At 37.5% G+C, this 19467-nt stretch overlaps 1 protein-coding gene across 3 annotated transcripts in view; it reads right to left on the reverse strand.

Moving 5' to 3' along the window:
• Positions 1 to 569: 569 nt before the first annotated feature.
• Positions 570 to 19467, reverse strand: part of grik2 (glutamate receptor, ionotropic, kainate 2) — a 229747-nt gene continuing 210849 nt past the window's right edge. For all 3 annotated transcript variants that reach the window (XM_046398440.1, XM_046398442.1, XM_046398441.1), the window contains one exon: positions 570 to 860. In XM_046398440.1, coding sequence (XP_046254396.1) covers positions 607 to 860 — 254 coding nt within the window. In that variant the 3' untranslated portion in view covers positions 570 to 606. The remainder of the gene's footprint in view (positions 861 to 19467) is intronic.

Genomic DNA, 19467 nt, shown 5'->3' on the forward strand with positions numbered 1-19467 from the left:
CTTATTGCCTGATGGATGATATATAGTATATCCATTTTTGATGTTGATCAATATCATATGTGACTAAGCAATGCCTCTCTATACACTTAAGGAGCAGCCAAGCTTTCCGTTGTCTTCAGGGCTTTGGGTTTAATTTAGTTGAGAGCCCATTCAGTCATTCTATTCACAACTTCTGTTCAGTTTCCCCAGTTAGCATCTATATATTCATTCATAATCTCTGAGATTGATGCTGCTCGACCAGCCTCTTCAAAGCTGTGCAGTGAAAGACTGACTGCGCAGCAACTAAATGCAATAGGTCCAATTATTATTATTTTTTTCTTTCCTTTGTTGTCACACATTAAATTAATTTTCAGATTCTCCATCTTCGACTCCTGGGTTTTGGAAATCCTGGCACCTGTAGTTTGCCGCTTTGCCAGGTAGTAAGATAGTAATGAGGTAACTCGCTGAAATTTCACCCAGGTTCAAGTTATTTCCACAGGAAATAGTGTTGAATCTCTTATCCCTAGTTATTTATAAAGAAACAAGAATGACATTTCATCGATATACTCCAAAGCTTATGTTCGAAATAACCCAATGGTCAACTATAACAAGCCCACTACAACTCCTTTACCATTTACCCCGACCCTTTTCCCCTGTGTCTCTGCACACCTCCTCATTGCAGGAGAGAAGGTGAAAAAGTGATTGAGATTCCCATTTCAGGCCATGGTCTCTTTCCCTGGCAGTCTGCGGTCGTTGAAGGTGTGCATGTTGATGACCTCCTCTGTTTTCACCATGACAGGCGGCTGGGGCTTGTGTTTGAGCCGGCGCTGGCACTTGAGGGAAACCCGCAGCTCGTCCACCATGGCGCTGCAGAAGGACCTCTGCATAAGAAAATAGAAAAAGCAGAACAGAATGGGTTTCAGACAGCTTTTCCTGTCCAAATGTTATGGGCCCCCATCCCCCCTACCCCAACTTGACTCCGGGCTGCCACAGTGGGAAATGGTAAAATATACTATACAGTGTAGCAGGCTGGGAATGAAGGGAATGTTGGATGGGAAGAGGTAGGATGGAGGGAGGTGCAGGTCCATAGGCTATGTAGCAGATCTCAGAGCACATAGGTGCAGAATTACTCAGTGGTGAATTACTCATACAATAAATCAGTGGTGAATTTGTGGTTGTTAATGCTCATGCAGGGCTTTTTAACCCGTTTCAACTCCATATTTTCAAACAGCTGTACTTTATCAGTCTGCAAAGTTCAATACATTTCATGTCATTTTTTTTGTTTTTTTTGTTTCTTGTCTGCTATATTAGTGAGTGACTGCCAGTGTAATTCTTTAATTCCATAATGTCTTTCCAGTCTCAGAAAAAGTTTTTTTTTTTTTTTTTGCAACGATATCTCGAGTTCTGTAAAACCCCACATCACATTCAGTGACATCAGCAATGCGTGGTGTGACTTTGGAGATAGCACTGTTGATCTGATGTTGGTGTGATGAACACCAGTTCCAGACTGAAATTTCAAAAGTGCCTATATGTTTTATGTGTATATGTATATATATATATAAATATATATGTATACACACACACATATATATATACATATGGTATATGCTGTGACTGACTGATGAGTCCTGTGGATCCGGCTCTGTTTGGCGCTGTGAGTCCTGTCCACTCACTCGGCTCAGTTGGTTACTGCCTGATCGAACTCAGCTGGATCGGCTATGTTGCTATGTTTCTGGCTATGCAGGGTGTTTTTCTAACCTGACTCCATCAGCTCCCTGATGACAAATAAGGTAGCCACTGCCAGTCCATGTAATTTCTGCTATTTGTTGCAGCAGTTTCCTTCAGCAGTCAGCAGTAATGTTACATTATGTTTATTTAATAACCTATTAACTTTATTTATCCCAAATACGTGACATCACATAGAAGTTTAACATGTAGCTAACATTTACTGGTGTTATGTTGGAAGCAAGCATTCTATAGTACTATGCTTTGCTTCAGTCTATAGTTGGAAGTGAAACACTGTGTTTCATAGTGACGGGGATATTGCCTGCACCCTTAATTGTGTTGACTTGGACTTGCATGACCAAAGAGGTGTTTGGGTAAGTTCTTAGTGACACTGACTCCAGTGACTCAAAGGCTGCAAGTAACTTGGCTCAGTATATTGAGTGATCTGGAAGGACCCAAGTCTGTACGTGGAACCAGATCTGCCATGACTAGTTCAAACCATGCCAGTGTTTTTGCAAGGTGGGGACCCAGTCATTCATTTCAATATGTAATAAAAATCAAATATCAAAACTTGTGGCAAAAGAAAACGGCTCATGGAAAGAACTCTTTCAACCTCCAAAATGAATGTTGATGTATGGATGATGTATGATGACATTGCTTTGGATAAAAGGGGTGACCGACAAAGTGAGATTAAAGTTTGAATTATGTTTAGCCAAAAGCCAAAAGTTTTTTTATGTCGCAATGGTGGCCTTCTTTCTACATGGCTAAATTGCCATGGTAATTTTTGCAGCACACTAGTGTTGCAGTACTAAAGATTAGTTTTGGAGGTTCACTTTTTGAAGGTCTCACCTCGGAATTGACATTTTTAATAATTTTACTTCTGTTGCTGCCAAGTCTGTTGGTGTTGCAGCTAAAAACTAACATGATTTTTACATATCCTTCATTATGAGGTGTCAGACATAAATGCAATTCTTTATGATCATACGTTATATACACTGCTTTGCATTTAAAAGCTCTACAATATGCTATTGTCACAGAGAAGAGGCCATTTCATGGACCTTGGATAGGAAAGGATGAAGTTAGGTGACCTTAGTCAGGTAACTGTCTTTTGTTGTCATTGTCAAGTGACCTTGCTTTACTAAGCCTGGTCCTACCTGTGAAGTTGGCCTTTGCTAATACCAGTGTTTAAAACAGACTTTACGTCAACTGCACCAAACAAACGTAAGCCTAGCCTTAACTAGGCCTAGTCTCAGCGCTGCACATCCAGGTGAATGCCCATGCGAATATGGCTATTTCCTCGCAGCATGTGTTGCAAGGATACATTGTCAAGATTTTCACGATGTCTATCTAAATGTCTGCTCTAGGGATGGGAATTGAAAACCGGTTCTTTTTGAGAACCAGTAATTCGATTCCTTTGAATCATTTGTTTGCTTGCCTGACGATCCTGCTTATCGATTCCATGTACGTCGCAAATGTGTGATGACCTCACACGCAAGATGTGTATTTTGGTTCTGAACTTTTCCAACATGGCGTCAAGGCAGAAGCATTCTAAAATCTGGCTATATTTCACGTGAAAAGATGATACCGAGGCTACTTGCCACACTTGCAAAGCTTTAATTTCGTCAAAGGGGGGAAATACCTCCAATACACAGAAACATCTGTCCACCCAGCACGCAATTAATTTGCGGAAATGTAACGTGTTTGACATGCTACTTAGTGAAGGAGAATCTCATCCAGGTAAAAGCAGGAGCGGAGCTAACGTCTCGCGTCATCTGCTTTACATGTTGAAGGTAACGATAAACTCCTCCAGGTCCTGTCTACTGTGTTTATGCTAGCGCCCTTAACCTCCTTTCATCATCCAGACAATTTCCTAACACACTCTGATATTTTGTAAGGTACGCAAAAACTGCATTAAGCTTTTTGGTCTCTTCACATACTTTGAGAAGTAAGTCGCCTACTTTTATTTTCCTAAGGATACATTACAGATTATGAGTGCATACTGGATATGCTGTATCTTCTGTCCAAACTTGGATATTAAAGAGTTAAAGCAAACAAATTTGTATTATTTTATTCCCTCACCCAGAGAGAATCAATATGAAATCGGATCGATAAGCAGTATCGATAATGGAATTGGAATCACTAAATTTTTATCAATTCCCATCCCTAGTCTGCTCCCTGTAAAGCAAATATGGAGGACGCACAAAAGAAGAGCGTGTTCTGCTTCTCTGCTCTTTTCTAATCAAACACAGACCTACCTGCTCTCCTACCTGTTCTTAATTTATAACATTAAGGAACATTGTTTTGTTTCATGATTTGTGGCGAGGAGCTTCTTTAATGCCTGTGTGTGTGTGTCTGCTCATCTGAGACACAACGTGGTATAAGCGTGTGATTTACAAAACACCGTCACAAACAGTGGGGATACTATTTCTCGTGACGGTGATATAAAAGGCGAGCTGCATCAGCTGTACAAGCTCTGTTGTTTAAAGTAGATTCTTTATGTTCGCTCCTAAGTAGCTGCAAGACTTCTGTTCAGTCTTAGCAGTAAGAAGACTTAAAAAAAGATCTGCCTTAATTATTAGACAGGACATAAGACACCAATTTAAGACTGACTTAGCATAAGATCAGGCCTAAGTCCTGCTGGTGCAAATGGCTCGTTTGGAGTAAATATGGCTGCCTAGAAAGTACTAATAAGGATCCTGCAGGTTTATTAAACTTTAGTGGTGAGCAGACTTAGGAAAAAACTCCATATACAATGTGACTGATGAATCCCTTTGAAAAAATTCTCCAACTCTCCAGTGGAGATCATAATACACTCAAGTCATCTGTGTGTGTTCCAGCCCCACTTTGTAATCTCACTCGCTCAAACAGTTGTATTTCTACATAATTTCATTTAAATATTGCCTCGTGTAGCTTTAGCCACACTGTCATATTTTGACTAAACATCTGGACACTGTATAGAACCTATAAATTGAATATGTAATTAATACAAGGAATCTTGCATAATCCACCTACTGTGTGATCAAATGAAAGAAAGATTATACTCAAAAAGAATGCTATAGCTGTAAACGCAGACAGCATACAGTAGATGCATGAAAATATCAAACATTTTCAAAATGTTTTACTGATGAGGTTCAGGATTCCAGACATCAGAGTCAACAGTCTGGCATCCCTGGCAGCCAGTTTCCCCACAAATAATGTTTATGTCAGTCCAGACTGGCTAAAGGGAACACTAGAAAAATTCTTGGTGACTTGGCCAGCTGTTTTGTGCCAGTGTTAAAGATAGAAAATGAAATGTGTAAATCAAAGTGAAAACAACACAGAGCAGCTACGGTCGCTTAGACCTGTGAAACCATCTGCTTTTTAACGCGATCTCCTCTTGTCACACATCACACGCAACCGTTCATAGACATGTACACATCAATAAGATGTTCAGTCAGCGCATGGGGTGTTGGGCCAAACACTGTGGTGAAAAATGGACAGCACAGGACGTGAGAAAAAAAAGAAAGTGGAGCTAAGAGGGAGCACATTAGAAGGAGAACAGCCCAGGGACACAGTGCAGCTAAAGGCATTACACATTACAGATATGTGCATAGTGTTTGTCAGGAAACAAAGCTTCTCTGTTCTCTGTCCGGCTAAGATGAAATCTCATTCCCAGGTCGTCAATAGCAACGCTTTGGATTGATGGTCCAAAGGGTTGGTGTTTGACAACATGCAAATCATGTTGCAGCAAACCAGGAGATGTGTATGCATGAAAGTAATGTTGATATTAAAGACCTGTACACTCCTTTTCTGTCAAATAGAAGTACCTGAAGCTAGTCAGAGCTGCCAGAGCTTCATGATAATCGGTGGAAATGCCAGCTGACAAATGTTCCAAATCAAATTCAGTCCATGAAATGTTAGGTTCTTAATTTTTGGTTATGGTTATTGCAAGACCACAGCTCTGATTAAGTGGTATAAAATGATGTTGAAAAATCTTTTAACATTCAACCAAGATAATGAACTTAACTTGAGCTTAACCAAGAGCTCTGAGTTGCCTAAATAAAACTCTAAAAATATTTTAAAATAGGACCTGCTGTAATATGCTGACAGGGACATTCATTTTATTTTATTTCCTCTCTCTCTCTCTCTTTCCTGCAATATCTTCCATCCAATAAATGCATAAATTATTCAGGTAGCCTGCGTTCATATGAACATTTTGCAACTTTTACATTTACATTTACATTTATTGAAAAAACGTTTATGATTAAATTGATTTTTAAAAATTTACATCTAGCAGATATATTTCTTGAAGCATATAAACATTTATGAGGAGAAAAAGCTGCCTCTAGAAAGTCTTTGTTGCTTGGCATTACATTTTACAGAATCTGTGTGTAGCTCTAACAAACACTTGGTGAATGCTGGGGATACTGTTGTTATGTTTACATTTCAGGCCCAATCAAATGATTTTCTGGCTGCGCAAAACCTCAACTTGCTCCTTGTACTTTTGAAATGAGCTGACACCCTGCTCACTCTGCTTTTCAACATCATTCTGTTCATCCAGGAAGTGATTCTAGCAGTGCCAAGTGGTCCTGCTGCCTTTTCAGTAGCAGGCCAAATCTTGACTGTTTTCTCCCCAACCACAGTGAGCTGAAAAAGGCTGCAGGCCCTCCAACACATCATCAATGTAAATAACTAACATCACAGTTTATGCACAAACACAAAGCTGAGAAGCACTGCCACATGTGCGTAAACACAATTTCTGTGAGCATGCAGGATTTAATACGGCCATAGAACATCATCACTTATTGATGCACATCATCAGACTGGAATTCCGTGTTGCTGCATGCCCAATTAAACTGCTGCTTCTTCACATTCTCTCCTCTTTTCTTATAAGCTACTGTGGCATCTGCAAACACTGTGAGAAACGCCAGCAGCTGGGAATAGAACAGTCCAGTTCCTGGAGATGCTACAAGGGAAGGCAAGCATGTGTGTGTGTGTGTTGCAAGCCAGAAGGAGTATATTATCGCAAAAAGTGTTCATTTGTATTTGAAAGCCTTCATTAGAACTGTATCCCAGTTTATAATTATCCTTATTATATATACATAAGTGACAAAGGGACATACTGAATGTGTAGAGCCTTTAGTGAGTACTATAATCACTCAGATGCCAATTCAGGCACTTACCTGAAGGCTAGTCTATCCTAGCTATTAATCTTGTTGCGTGACACTCAGAAGCAATCTTTTGAAAGATGGTAAAAAGAAATAAAAAGTGAAATAAGGGTGTCTTTCCCTCAACTGATGTGAAGTGAATACAGGCCACATAAAGAGTGGTTGCATAAGCGGGTGGTGGTACGGGCTATGTTATACATGGCTGCAAGGCAGTAGAAGTAGGGGTTGCGAAACAGAAAGAAAAACAGTTGTTTGCAAACAGCCAGCAAATCTCTAAGAAGAGCACAAAGAAGAAGAAGAATTGAATATTGAGAATTGATGACTGAGAAATGTTTTCTGCTTGCATATTGGCTCCCTCAACTCTCTCAACAGGCTCTGTAGTATTTCAAATTGAATTTGACATTTCCATCAACCTTTTCTAATGCAATGCTTTAAATGCACAGTGACATATGGATACACAGTTATTGATTCTAAAGCCTTAGCAAACATGGCTGCCAGTGTCCTGTTCTTTAGGCCAGCATTTCACATGTAACTTTTCACAACAATCCATGTTTATTGTCAACATTTGTCAATTAACAAGAAAAAGTTGCTTCTTTCTCTTTATAAGGTTTACTTGCCTTAATATTCACTGGCACTAACTTTAGCATCAGTTAAGAGAATTGATAAGATAAGATAAGATAAGAACTTTATTGATCCCGCAGGAAATTGTTGAAATTATTGTTATATTATTAATTAATTGTTATTATTAATAATTGTTGAAATTGTTGAATTATGGCCGGAAAGTGAGATTTGTGCTGCTTTTTGGTATATGTAATCTTTACCATGTGCAGTAAAATACAGTAAAATCATGTAAAATGTGGAAATCATGCAACAAAAAAATGAGGGGACCTGTAGCCTCAGCAAAAATCTTTACTTGAATTATACCCTATTTATTCAGAGCTATGAAGTTGTGTGAAAAACAATGCATTTAGTTCTCCAGATCATGGGGATTCTTATTATAAATTTGGAAATCACAATAGTATCAACACTGTTGTGACATAAAGGTTACAAGCTAAAGGATGTTTGGCGTCATTTGTTTGTTTGGTGTTTTTGACACAGTGCAATGCAAGAAATCATTTACTGAGTTTTTGGATAACGAATTGAAAACACATGCAGTAATATCACCTCATAAAGTTGTTTTGCTGTGTTAGAAATGTGTCAGAAAACAGTTGTTGGCACAGACTGATCAAACACAAAGTGTCATGTGAATTAAAGTCAAATATTTGGGATATATTAATTATTTAATTAATAATAACATTCACAGCTTTTTCTCTGAGAACAGCTGCCGACTGCTACAGTAAACCAGGCTGACAGAAATGAAGTTTGTGGACCAGAAAAATCAAAGCTTAAAGATGCTAAAAATCTGAAGTCAGGTGATAATTCTCTCTAATAATTCACCTTTCACATTACACAATAATTTGTTCAATTATTAAATTGTATTTTCTCTTGGTCCTCCTGTGTAGAATGATGTATGTGCAGAGTCTGACACTGTAAGGCTGTGTTCACATTCGTTGCTGAAAGTGTACATTTTCTCTGTGCTCACTGAAAATCTGATCTTAAGAGAGGCAGAGCCTACGAGCATGATTTCTGACATCACAAATCATTTGGAAGTCAATCACAATCCAGTGTACAGGATACAAAACCCTACCCCATACCTGTACACACTTGCACATGCATATTTATGCTGCTATATGCTAAAACCAGCTTCTTCATTTAAATGTTTAGTTTATATTCTTTTATATTCTATTTTTATTTAGCTTATATTTGTATTTTATTCAACTTTATCTCGCATTTTATTTATTTTATATTCTACTTACTGCTCCTACAGTCCTAATTTCGTACCATAAACATGTGAATGTGAGCTGGTATGACAATTAAGTTCCTTGAATCCTTGAAACCTTGAAAAGTGTGATGTGGAAATGTGAACACTTGGAGTGCACATATACTGAGAATGAACATCCAGCAGGAAAACTTGCACACAGTATTTATATATTCCAGAATTTATAATCAGGGGGAAGGAAAAAAGTACCATTTTAAGGATATTAATGTGGTACAAAAATTATTACAATCATCCTATGTTTACCATTTTTTATGTTAAAACGCAACATTTAGCTTCAAGTTAACTACAAGTTAGCAATATTGCAATAATGTGTATAAATCAAACAACATCCTCTGCTGTATGGTGCTAATGCTACTATGTATATGTTACATCAGCAACAAAGATGTGAACTGTCCACAAATATATCTTTTCTCCCATGTATTTTTCATAGTGTACCTGCTGAGACAAGCTTTTCATAGCTATTGATTCCCTGCACACCCCACATCCCATAAAAGTAAATAGCATGGCAGTTTTTCCAACCAGTAACACTCATATAGCTCCAGGCTTTGGAGAACACTGCACCCCCTCTGCTCAGACTCAGGGGACACATTGCCATCATGGCTGCCTGCTGGTGGCATGTTGGATTGATGGCGGCTGCTTAGGGTCATTGGATTACAGAGTTTTTATGACGCTCAACAATCAGCCACAACTGTAACGCCGCATGGCACTGTGGGATAGCTCAGAGGAAGGGCCTGCCTGCTTTCGGGAGAATGGAAAGCTCGTAAATCTAACGCTTAGAGCAGACACTGAGGGGAAATGGTGCATTTAGTTTATGTGATTATTTACACAGGCTTGACTGTACGAAATGAATAATGGTTAATAAAACTGTATATCATAAGGACCTTTCCAAGGGATATTATTGTTTTAATCTCATTCTGGATGGATTTTATAGGTGAAATAATCACAAAGTGATCAGAAAAAAAAGATGATTTATGGAACACACATAGCAGCTAAATAATAATGTAGAATATATTCAGTTTAAAAGAAACATTTGTTGGTATCTTCTTCTGTCCAGCCCTCACCTGTGACACTGAACTAATGGGCTTTGTTTAGACTTAATGGAGGAGGAACAGAAGTGAAGCTGTGGATGTGCTGTGTTGCAGATGGGATAGGGCACGGCTGCGCTGTAATCCTCAGTTTATTCTACATTTCTGGCTACTGGTGGGCAGTAAATGATTAGCCGCTTTGAGGTTTGCCTAATCTGTGGGCCTCTGAGCTGTCATTCATATTTGGTGCACTCTGGTCTGCGTTTTGCTTGTTGGTTGAGCTGTGTCCACATTATTATCCTCATGTGAAATTCTAAACCTGTGGGCCTGTCCACCTGCATACATATTTTTTTTTTTTTATGCTCCAATGACTGAAAAACCCTCGAGACATTGAGACCATGTCCACACGAAAGGCTTTTGTCCTTCAAATGCATAACTTTTTGTCCTGAAATGTCAGAGGTAAAAAAAAAAAAAAAAAAGAAAATGCAACTGTCTGTGTATTCCATTATTCAGACACACACACACTATGAACCTGTCGTCCACCATAAATAGTTTAAGAATCTGTCAAAAGACTCAAACAATATGAAATAAAAGATATCATACATTTATGAATGAAATTGTGGAAAAGAAATATTCTCGTGGTTCCCAAGCTTCAGTATCAGCTTGTGAATCTTCTCGCTCCTGACACTTTTCTCCTCAGCAGTGAGCGAATCATCACTGCCTGAGGGATGCAAGATTTTAAAAGTAATTAAAAAAGCATCTAGAATGACACTTAAAAAAAATAAATAAAAAAAAAAGGTGTATTAAAAATTGGTTTGTGTGAGTTAGTGTGCGTTCTTGTAACCGAATTCAAGTGTGGGCTCATTCATATGCAGGCCTTTTTCACAGCAGTGGATAATCTGTTGAATCTTGAACACGACCTGAAAATCTTCACACTCTGGTAAACCTGAGTAAACGTGGTACAAAGAAGGTGGAACTTATCTTACTTTTGTCTGTTTCAGTGCTTACAGGGGATCCGAAGGCGGAGAGCAGTATCTGCATTTTTGAGATCGTAGGTAAAATAATTGCTTATTTTTAACCCATGTAATTAATTAATAAATATGTATTTAACAACATAATCAATGTTCTAGACACTCCAAAGTCATTTTTATCAGTTTCATTGTTTTCATAGTTGCCTTGTAGGGCAGCATAACTTTTCATACATCATGTTGTTGAAGGGGCAGATAAAATAATGAAATATGATCCAGGAAAACCAGTTTGAATAACAGATTAATGTGATTAGGCTTTACCAAAGTTCTTGGCAGTAGCTAATTTATCTTTCCTCAAGACTGTTGCTGCATTGCTGGACTGACAAAGTTCACATAAATAAAGGTGTTTTTTTTGTTCGTTTTCTGGTCACACAGAGCTAATGTCAGTGTGAACAGCATGCCTGTTTTGTTTGTTACTCATTAGGACTCACAGGTTGTCACTGGCCAACTAGGTTAACGTACCGTATTTTCCGGACTATAAGCCGCTACTTTTTCCCCACGCCTTCAACTCTGCGGCCTAAACAACGATGCGGCTAATCTATAGATCTTTACGGGCTAACGGCCCGGTGATGCGAAGAGGAAGACGCTAGTGTTAAGCGTAACTTTTAACAGTCATTTTGCGTGTCATGCACACACCCTCATCATGGAAAACACTCGAAAAAAAATACATATGATGCAGCTTTTAAGTTAAAAGCAATCGAACTGGCTGTCCAAGAAGGAAATAGAGCTGCTGCACGTAAGCTTGGTGTAAATGAATCAATGGTGAGACGTTGAAGACGGCAGCATGAAGAACTGACGCAATGCAAAAAGACAACAAAAGCTTTCAGAGCTAATAAAAGCAGATGGCCCGGACGTATGTCATGTTACAATGTGGACACCTTATAGTCAAGTGCGGCCTATATATGTACAAATATTTTTATTTTTTTTTTAATTTGGTGGGTTCGGCTTATGCTCAAGTGTGTTCTATAGTCCAGAAAATACGGTAAATAAATCTACACTTATATTTCTCAGGAATAATGTATCCCCCTTTTTTTTTAAAATAAATTTTCATTTTTTTTAATTAAACATGTGCAGATAGTGTAGACAGACAGTATTTTAAGATGTGGGAAATGTTGTGAAATAGCATTGTCGTTGGACGTAACCCAGGGTTTTGCAGAATCCTCCAGTACTGACATTCTTATCTGATACCATCTTAATTTGTGCAAAAGATGGCTGCATTTCTTGGCCTCCTGTAGAGGAGAATTTGGAGTGGGACAGCTTTAGATTTTCAATGACATACAGTATGTCAGGTGGATGCTAATATGAGACACAGGTATAGATTTGAAGGTTTCAGGTTGTTTGATTCCATCCTCCGAGATTTATCTCAACCACTAAATTTGTTTCTATCTCAAAAGCAGCTCTTAATAAAAAGAAAAATCTAGAGTTAAAAAACCCTACCTGCGATGTAACTGAAACCATCTACCTGAACCATTACACTTTTCCTTTGAGCACAGACATCTCTGCATATGTATCCACATGCATGCAGGCATGTGTGTGTGTGTGTGTGCTGGGTTGATGAGATGGGCTCCTCACACACAGCTGGTGGTCCCTGCACCCCGAGTCAGGTTAGTCTGCGGCAGCCTCAGCAGCAGGCAGGAAGAGAGGAAAAAGCAGCAGGAGGAGAAGAAGTGGGACTAGGAGGAGTGGGAGCAAGAAGCGAAGGAGGAGCTGAGGGAGGGAGGAAGGGAGGGACAGGAGAGGAGAGAAAGGAGCAGGAGCCAGAGGAGGAAGAGAGGGAGGAAGGTGACAACCATGGTAATCATGGAACTCTGACAGACGAGCATGGAGATGACAAAGAAATGCTCCATTGAAAGTCTATGAGGCATGTGATTTAGTGGAAAATTATGGAGTCCAAAATCAGTTTTCTGAGAGATTTAACTTTAGTTAAATTAGCAAGAATAGTCTGAAGCATATTTTAACACACAGTGACATTTTCATTGAGGGAAAAACCAAACGAACACCCTCACTGCCTTGACTGTGCTGCACCTCGCAGGAATTATGAGAGCAGGGATTCATATTTCATATTTCACTTTGAATATATATATATATATATGTATATATATATGTATATGTATATATATATGTGTGTGTGTGTGTGTGTGTGTGTGAGAAAAAGAAAAACTTAGTTTGATATTTAGAGAAGATTGATATAGATCATAGAGGTCCAGAAAGTGGCCCAGTTAACACAAAAGCAGTTTTTCCTCGCTACTGTTGCCAAGTGCTTTCTCAAGGGGAATGTTGTTATATTACAATTTAATTAAAGAGTTTGGTCTAGACCTGCTCTAATTGGAAAGTGTCATGAGATAACTTTTGTTGTGAATTGGCGCTATATAAATAAACTGAATTGAACTGAATTGAAAAGGTTATGAGGGGAAACTCTTACTTTAGTTAAAGTACTTAGCTCACAGCACATGAAATATTCTGCTTGCAGAAGCCCAAAACTCACATTACTCCTGCACTTACAGTTTGGCTGACAAGTTTTCTGCCTAACAAGGTATAATTAAATAAAGCCCCACTTGGACATGAACAACCTGTAGCTGATGGAGGTTAGTCAAAATGACAGTTGCCACCATTCAAACTAGTTAGATTATTCAAATTAGTTATTATTTTATTTTAGTTTGGGTGTTTTAGATGATGTCTTAGAAGTCCATGTTCAATGCCAGAGAAAAGTTTTGTCTTAGCAGTCTTTCGCGTGGCTAAGCTGTTCCCATAGCTACACGTAGTGGCTGCAAAGGAACGTAATTGATCTATCTTCTTATCTCCTGTGGATCTGATGCCAAACAAGCATATTTCCTAGAGTTTTGAAGAGTTCCTTTAAAATGAATATTTTGCCATGTAGCAGTGATGATGGAATGTGCTGAAATAATGTAAAGGGAAGACACCTGAGACAAAGAAAAGGAAGAAAAAAATTCTCAGGATAATGGTAGATGAATCAAATGTCTGTTGTTTATATCATTATCAAATGTTTATTCTTACTTTTATTAAATATTTTTGTGTATTTTCTTCTGACGAGGCTCTCATCAAGTGCTGTTACAATCTGTTTAGTAAATGCAGTAATCTCAAAAACACATACTTATGGTGTTAACATATCCATTTAACCTTTAAAAACACTATTAACAGTTCCTCTGTTGTATATGAGGGCGTATGGCTCATCCCATTATATAAATGACTAGCTGCTATTTTGCTCCTTTCTAATGTTACAGAACAAAAGTAATTATAAAATGCAAATTGCAGGGTGTGCATTGTCAAGCATGTAAAACACAACAAAGAGATGCTTAGCACCACATTTTTCAACTTGACACTTTTAGTATCATGGTGAGAATACAACCTCAAACAGTAAAAGTAGGTGGTATTTAATTCAGAAACCTAGAGCAGTGAAACTAAACATATGGTTGATTTTAACAATGACACAAAATAGATGGTTCATTTTCATATCAGTTAGCACTGGACTGTGAAATGCACAAGCTGGAATTACAGCAGATATTCTTTTAAAAAAAAGAAAAAAAATCTATATTTGGATAAAATAAATCAAGCTGTGCTTATGTTTAGATCCACAAATTGGTTTCACGTACTAACCTTTTTTAAAAAATCTAATATCAGCAAGTCTGAGTCACTGAGGCTCCTTCCAGACCAGATATGAGGATAAAACAATCCATAGAAGTTTTTCTTGCTTTGCGCATTATACTTTATCATTATTTTACGATGAGTTTCTCATTAGAAGTCTATAATTTATCCCAGCCGTTCTTTTTCTGCCCATCTGTCTATTGTTTTCTCCGCCTTTAAAAACACTGTCAATTTTCATTATTATTTCTATGACCTCAAAAATGAAGGTTCCAGGTATTTAATGTCCACATTTGCTAATGTGTTTATCATTGTACCCAACTGAGATAGCTCAGTATTATGTATATGGCCTGAATGGCAACTGTAATTTCTTAGTTGCACTTGCTAGAAGTGGCTCACCTAGTTTTTCATGATGGATGTAGATATGGAAATATTGGCTGGTCACCACTTGGAAACACCCAAAACTACTTTAAAATGTATTCTGGTATCAATGGAAATATGTTCATATTAATTGTGATGCACCCAATTTACATCCAGTACCAACCACAGACTATATAATACAGAGTGGACAGCACCACTGTGACTGGTTTGTGGAGTGTTCTGAAGCCTCAAATTTGCCATTATTGCAGCTGCCATCTTGGTTTTTTGGAGCCAGAAGTGACCATAACTGGATAAGGGTGAAGCTGCCATGGACTGCTACATTCTATTCTAATTTACAGGATGCCAGGATGTCAATCACTACCATGGCATAAATTGTGAAATTCTATAAATAGTTTGTGGATGTATTGTGTGTTTTGATAATTTCTTGAAAAAAAAAGTATCCGCACATTTTTTTTTACTTTGTATATCTTTTTTAGTCGACCTACCTGCACCTTTATTTTGCTATACTTGTGCTGCTGTGACAATGTGAATTTCCCCAGTGCAGGACTAATGAAAGCCTATCTTATCCTATTACAAGATAGCCACACCCTAAAGCATACCCTATTTTATCAAGTATTTTATTCTTAATGGCACCTTAATTTATTGAATGAACATCATGCTGTATTGAAGAAGACCTGAAACTAGAGGTAATAATTCAAGTGAGAAGTAGGGTCTCTTTCTTAACCTTATTTACAATCTGATGTCTTGAAACCAGTTGGGTTGTCCCCTCTGGCCATTAGAAAGAATGCAGGTTTAAGGCATTTCTGAACTAGCCACTGTCACCAAGTGCTTGCTCATGGGGGAATGTTGGGTTCTCTGTATTACAAATTTAATTAAAGAGTTTGGTCTAGACCTGCTTTAATTGGAAAGTGTCATGAGATAACTTTTGTTGTGAACTGGCGCTATATAAATAAACTGAATTGAAAAATTGAATTGAAACTTTTCAGACTCAGAGGCTACTTCCATCTCTGTTATATAGTCTATGGTACCAGTGTCTACACTGCAAGCAGTGTTCCCTTCATGTAGTGAAACACAGAGAACATTGTGGAAGTTTGGATGGTGAAAACCAGAATCTAAGAGCACAATCTAAGAGTTAATGTCTGCTATTTGATAGATATATAGATAAATACTTTACTGATCCTGAAGGTAACTTAAGGAACGTGAACAACATAATCATGATCTCTCCTTTACCTCAACAAAGTGAATTTATTGATTTTGGTTTGGTTTATTTGCCTTAACCACTTTGACTCTCTTTCATAACCATACAATAGCCATGTGAAAATATTGCAGAGAAAGAAATTATTATGGTGTCAGTGGACAGATTTGGTCTATATCAACCTTCTTTCTAGTCAAAAGATTTAGTCAGTGGTCCTTAATTTGACCAGTTACAGCAAAAGGAACAAAAATATATGAGAGAAAACTAAATAAACATCACTGATCACCAAACATAGTCTGTACATTTTGGCGGAAGCTAAAAACCTTACCTATCCTATTGTGTTAGCCTAATGAGGGAATCACTGACAGCCAAATAAGCCTGTCAGCAAAGCGTTTTTGAGGGTCTACATTGTGAACAAAAGCAGTGCATCATATTACAACCCCAATCGCAAAAAAAAAAAAAAAAACAAAGGCGGGACCCTGTGTAAAATGTAAATGAAAACAGAATGCAATTATTTTGCAAACTGTGTTTACTGACAATGGTTTTATGAACAGTCCATACAGTAATATCCTTTATACAATCACGTGTTTGACAAAGTTGTCAACCTCAGCTCATCCTTTGCTTTTGTATGACTGTGCCTTTCAAGGATGTCTCTTTCATATGCAGTCATGATACCATCATCTGTTACTGATAAATCTGTTTACCTGTTGAACATTCCACAACTTTCCCAACATTTTGTTGCCCCTGTCCCTACTTCTTAGAGACATGTTGCTGGCATCAATAATCAGAATAAGCATATATTTACACAAATCAATGAAGTTGGTGAGGTCAAACATCAAATATATTGTCTTTTTATTGTTTTTATTTAAGCATATTTTAAATGTATGAGTGAAATGTCTTATTCTGTTTTGTTTAGATTTTATACAGTGTCCCATTTGTTTCTTGAATTGTTGTTGTAAATGTACTCACTACAGACCATTTGAACAGAAAACTGTAGGTTTGGTTATGGATGGAGTAAAGGTGAGTGTGGAATGCGCAGACCATTATCAGAGTCTGGAGATCCACTTTATCTGAAAAGAAATTTCCTTAAAATGACTGATAAAGAATTTAGCTTCGTCTGAGTTTTAGTGGAGAGCATTGTTCCCTTATAATGGTCTGTTTCAGAAGCACCAGCACAAAAGTAAACAGACATCAGCACATACTAGCGACAGGCAGCTTCAAAGTGGCCTTCATATAACAATATTAGTCAAACTCTACTTTATTGTCATCCAGTGATCCCACTGTGTTAAACTATTAAATCAGTGTATGCAGTTCCAAGCAAGTGAGTGACAGTGTATCAGTGTTATTGTATTTTCATGTGTTCAAATCAAGGGGATGTTCACATAGTAGAGTGCAAACATGTGGCAGTAGTGGCATTTGTGCATGAAACAAGACTGCAAGGATTCCATGGTCAATATGAGGTTTAAAGTAGGGTGGTAAGTTGTAATTTGAATGCAGAAACCCTGAGTGTGTAAAAAAACAGTAAACTATCCGTTATTTGCCTGTGAGGTACATACTGGATCTATTCATCACATCTGTCTTTATTTAGCTTGTTCTAGGTAGATGAATAACCTTCTTGAGGGATTAATGTTGTTGTGGAGCTGACACTTAAAATGTCTTATCTTACTGTAGCTGTTCCATTTTAACCTGGCATATTCAATCATTACGTTATTAGTTATACTTGAGTGTATTGGAAACAAAACACACTTAGTTCAGATTAATTACATAGTTACTTGGATACCTCACATTTACATATCTAAAAAGTGCAGTGTATAATCATATTAATACATCATCCCAGTTGCAGTATTTTGATTTCGAACACTGATGCTAACACAATTGCCTGCACCAACCCGAGGAAATACCAGCAGTAGTAGGCTACACACATGGAGGTTAATGTCAGTTACTTGATGTTAGTCTTTCATTATGACATTATGTGGGGTAAGGTCACATAATGCAGCCAAAAAGAATACTAGGGACATAATAATCCTAGCAGGTGCATTATCAGGCATCATGCATGCATGTAAATATACCCCAGGAAATAAAGGCTGCCAGGGTTATATTATGTGCACCTGTAATCCCACCGTAACCCTGGTAGCCTTATATCCAGGTATATTATGAAGGCAACTTGAGGTAGATTGTACCCCCGGGATACCACATATTGTACTCCTGTGTTAGTACGAGTATATTAACTCTGATAATAAGGCAAAGCAGCACTTAACTGCCTTATTGTCAGAGGTAGATTATGTGAATCATGCATTAAATGTAATGTACCCCAAAGTCATAACGCTACCCTTATTGCCCAATGTTCATTACCTCCAGCAGTAAGCAGAGCACTAGCTAATTTACACCTGCCAGCCTTATTACATGCAGGATCCTACAAGCATCTAATGCGCATATTGTACCATAAAGCGGCCCAATCACCAGGAGTACATTATCTCTGCTTCAGTTACATTACACGTATACAGCGTCCTGCTTGAAAGTAGATAAAAATCATAATAACTGTGGTAAGTGATATTCTACTTGTCTGTGGGAAGGTTTGTGCAAATATTTTGCTTGTATTACATGTTTCATTCAGAAATCTGTCTTGCTTGTTGACGTTATGTCATTGATTGTATTTCTACGCTTTCATAATATTCAGTTTAGCCTCTACTGAATCTGAATCTGTTTGTATTGCTGTTACTTCTATGAGGATCCAGCTTTTTATTTTACTCCAAAAAAATAATTCCAATTTCCTCACAAGGGAATTTCCATTGCCAATGTTTTTTTGTTTTGTTTATTTCGATTTTTAATTATAACACTAATAGCCATGATTTTACTTGTTGAAGCTTAAAAATAAGATTATTCTATAAATTTGTTATCGCACAGAATTGTGCCCAGACATTCCTAAATTTCAACTCTGCCCACTATTTATGACACAAAGTCTGATATAGTTTTGGTATGTTCGAAGAATTTGTTGATGATAGATGAATAATAATATAAACAAATATATGTATATATGCAACATAAAACAGCTTTATGCTGTGTTGTAATAGTACGACAATCTAAATTGTGGTGGAGGTATAAAATCATCAATAATAAATTATGTCCATTTAAATCTTTGTTTTATTTTTAGTCCTCAATAGTAATCCATTTTTGTTCACTACTGATTAGGCTATATTGTTTTCAATATTGCGATCAGTTTTTGTTTTTTTGTTTTGTTTTTTTATAACCCAATATTGTATCTGGTCAGCTGTTCCTTATTTTCTTGTTAATGTTTTGGCTTTGTCACCAGGTTTCATGCAAGAAATACTTGCACGACAACACAACGCAAAAATAGATGTTTGCTTGTTTGTATCTGTGTTGGAATGTTTTCTAAAAGGCAGTTAGACAGCAAATCACTGACAGATTTTGGCAGTGAAAAAGTAGCGTTAGTAATCCTGGCTGCCATAGTCTGCAGTATAATGTATTATTATTATTATTATTATTATTA

Source organism: Scatophagus argus, chromosome 9 (genome assembly GCF_020382885.2).
Source record: "Scatophagus argus isolate fScaArg1 chromosome 9, fScaArg1.pri, whole genome shotgun sequence".
NCBI lineage: Eukaryota > Metazoa > Chordata > Actinopteri > Scatophagidae > Scatophagus > Scatophagus argus.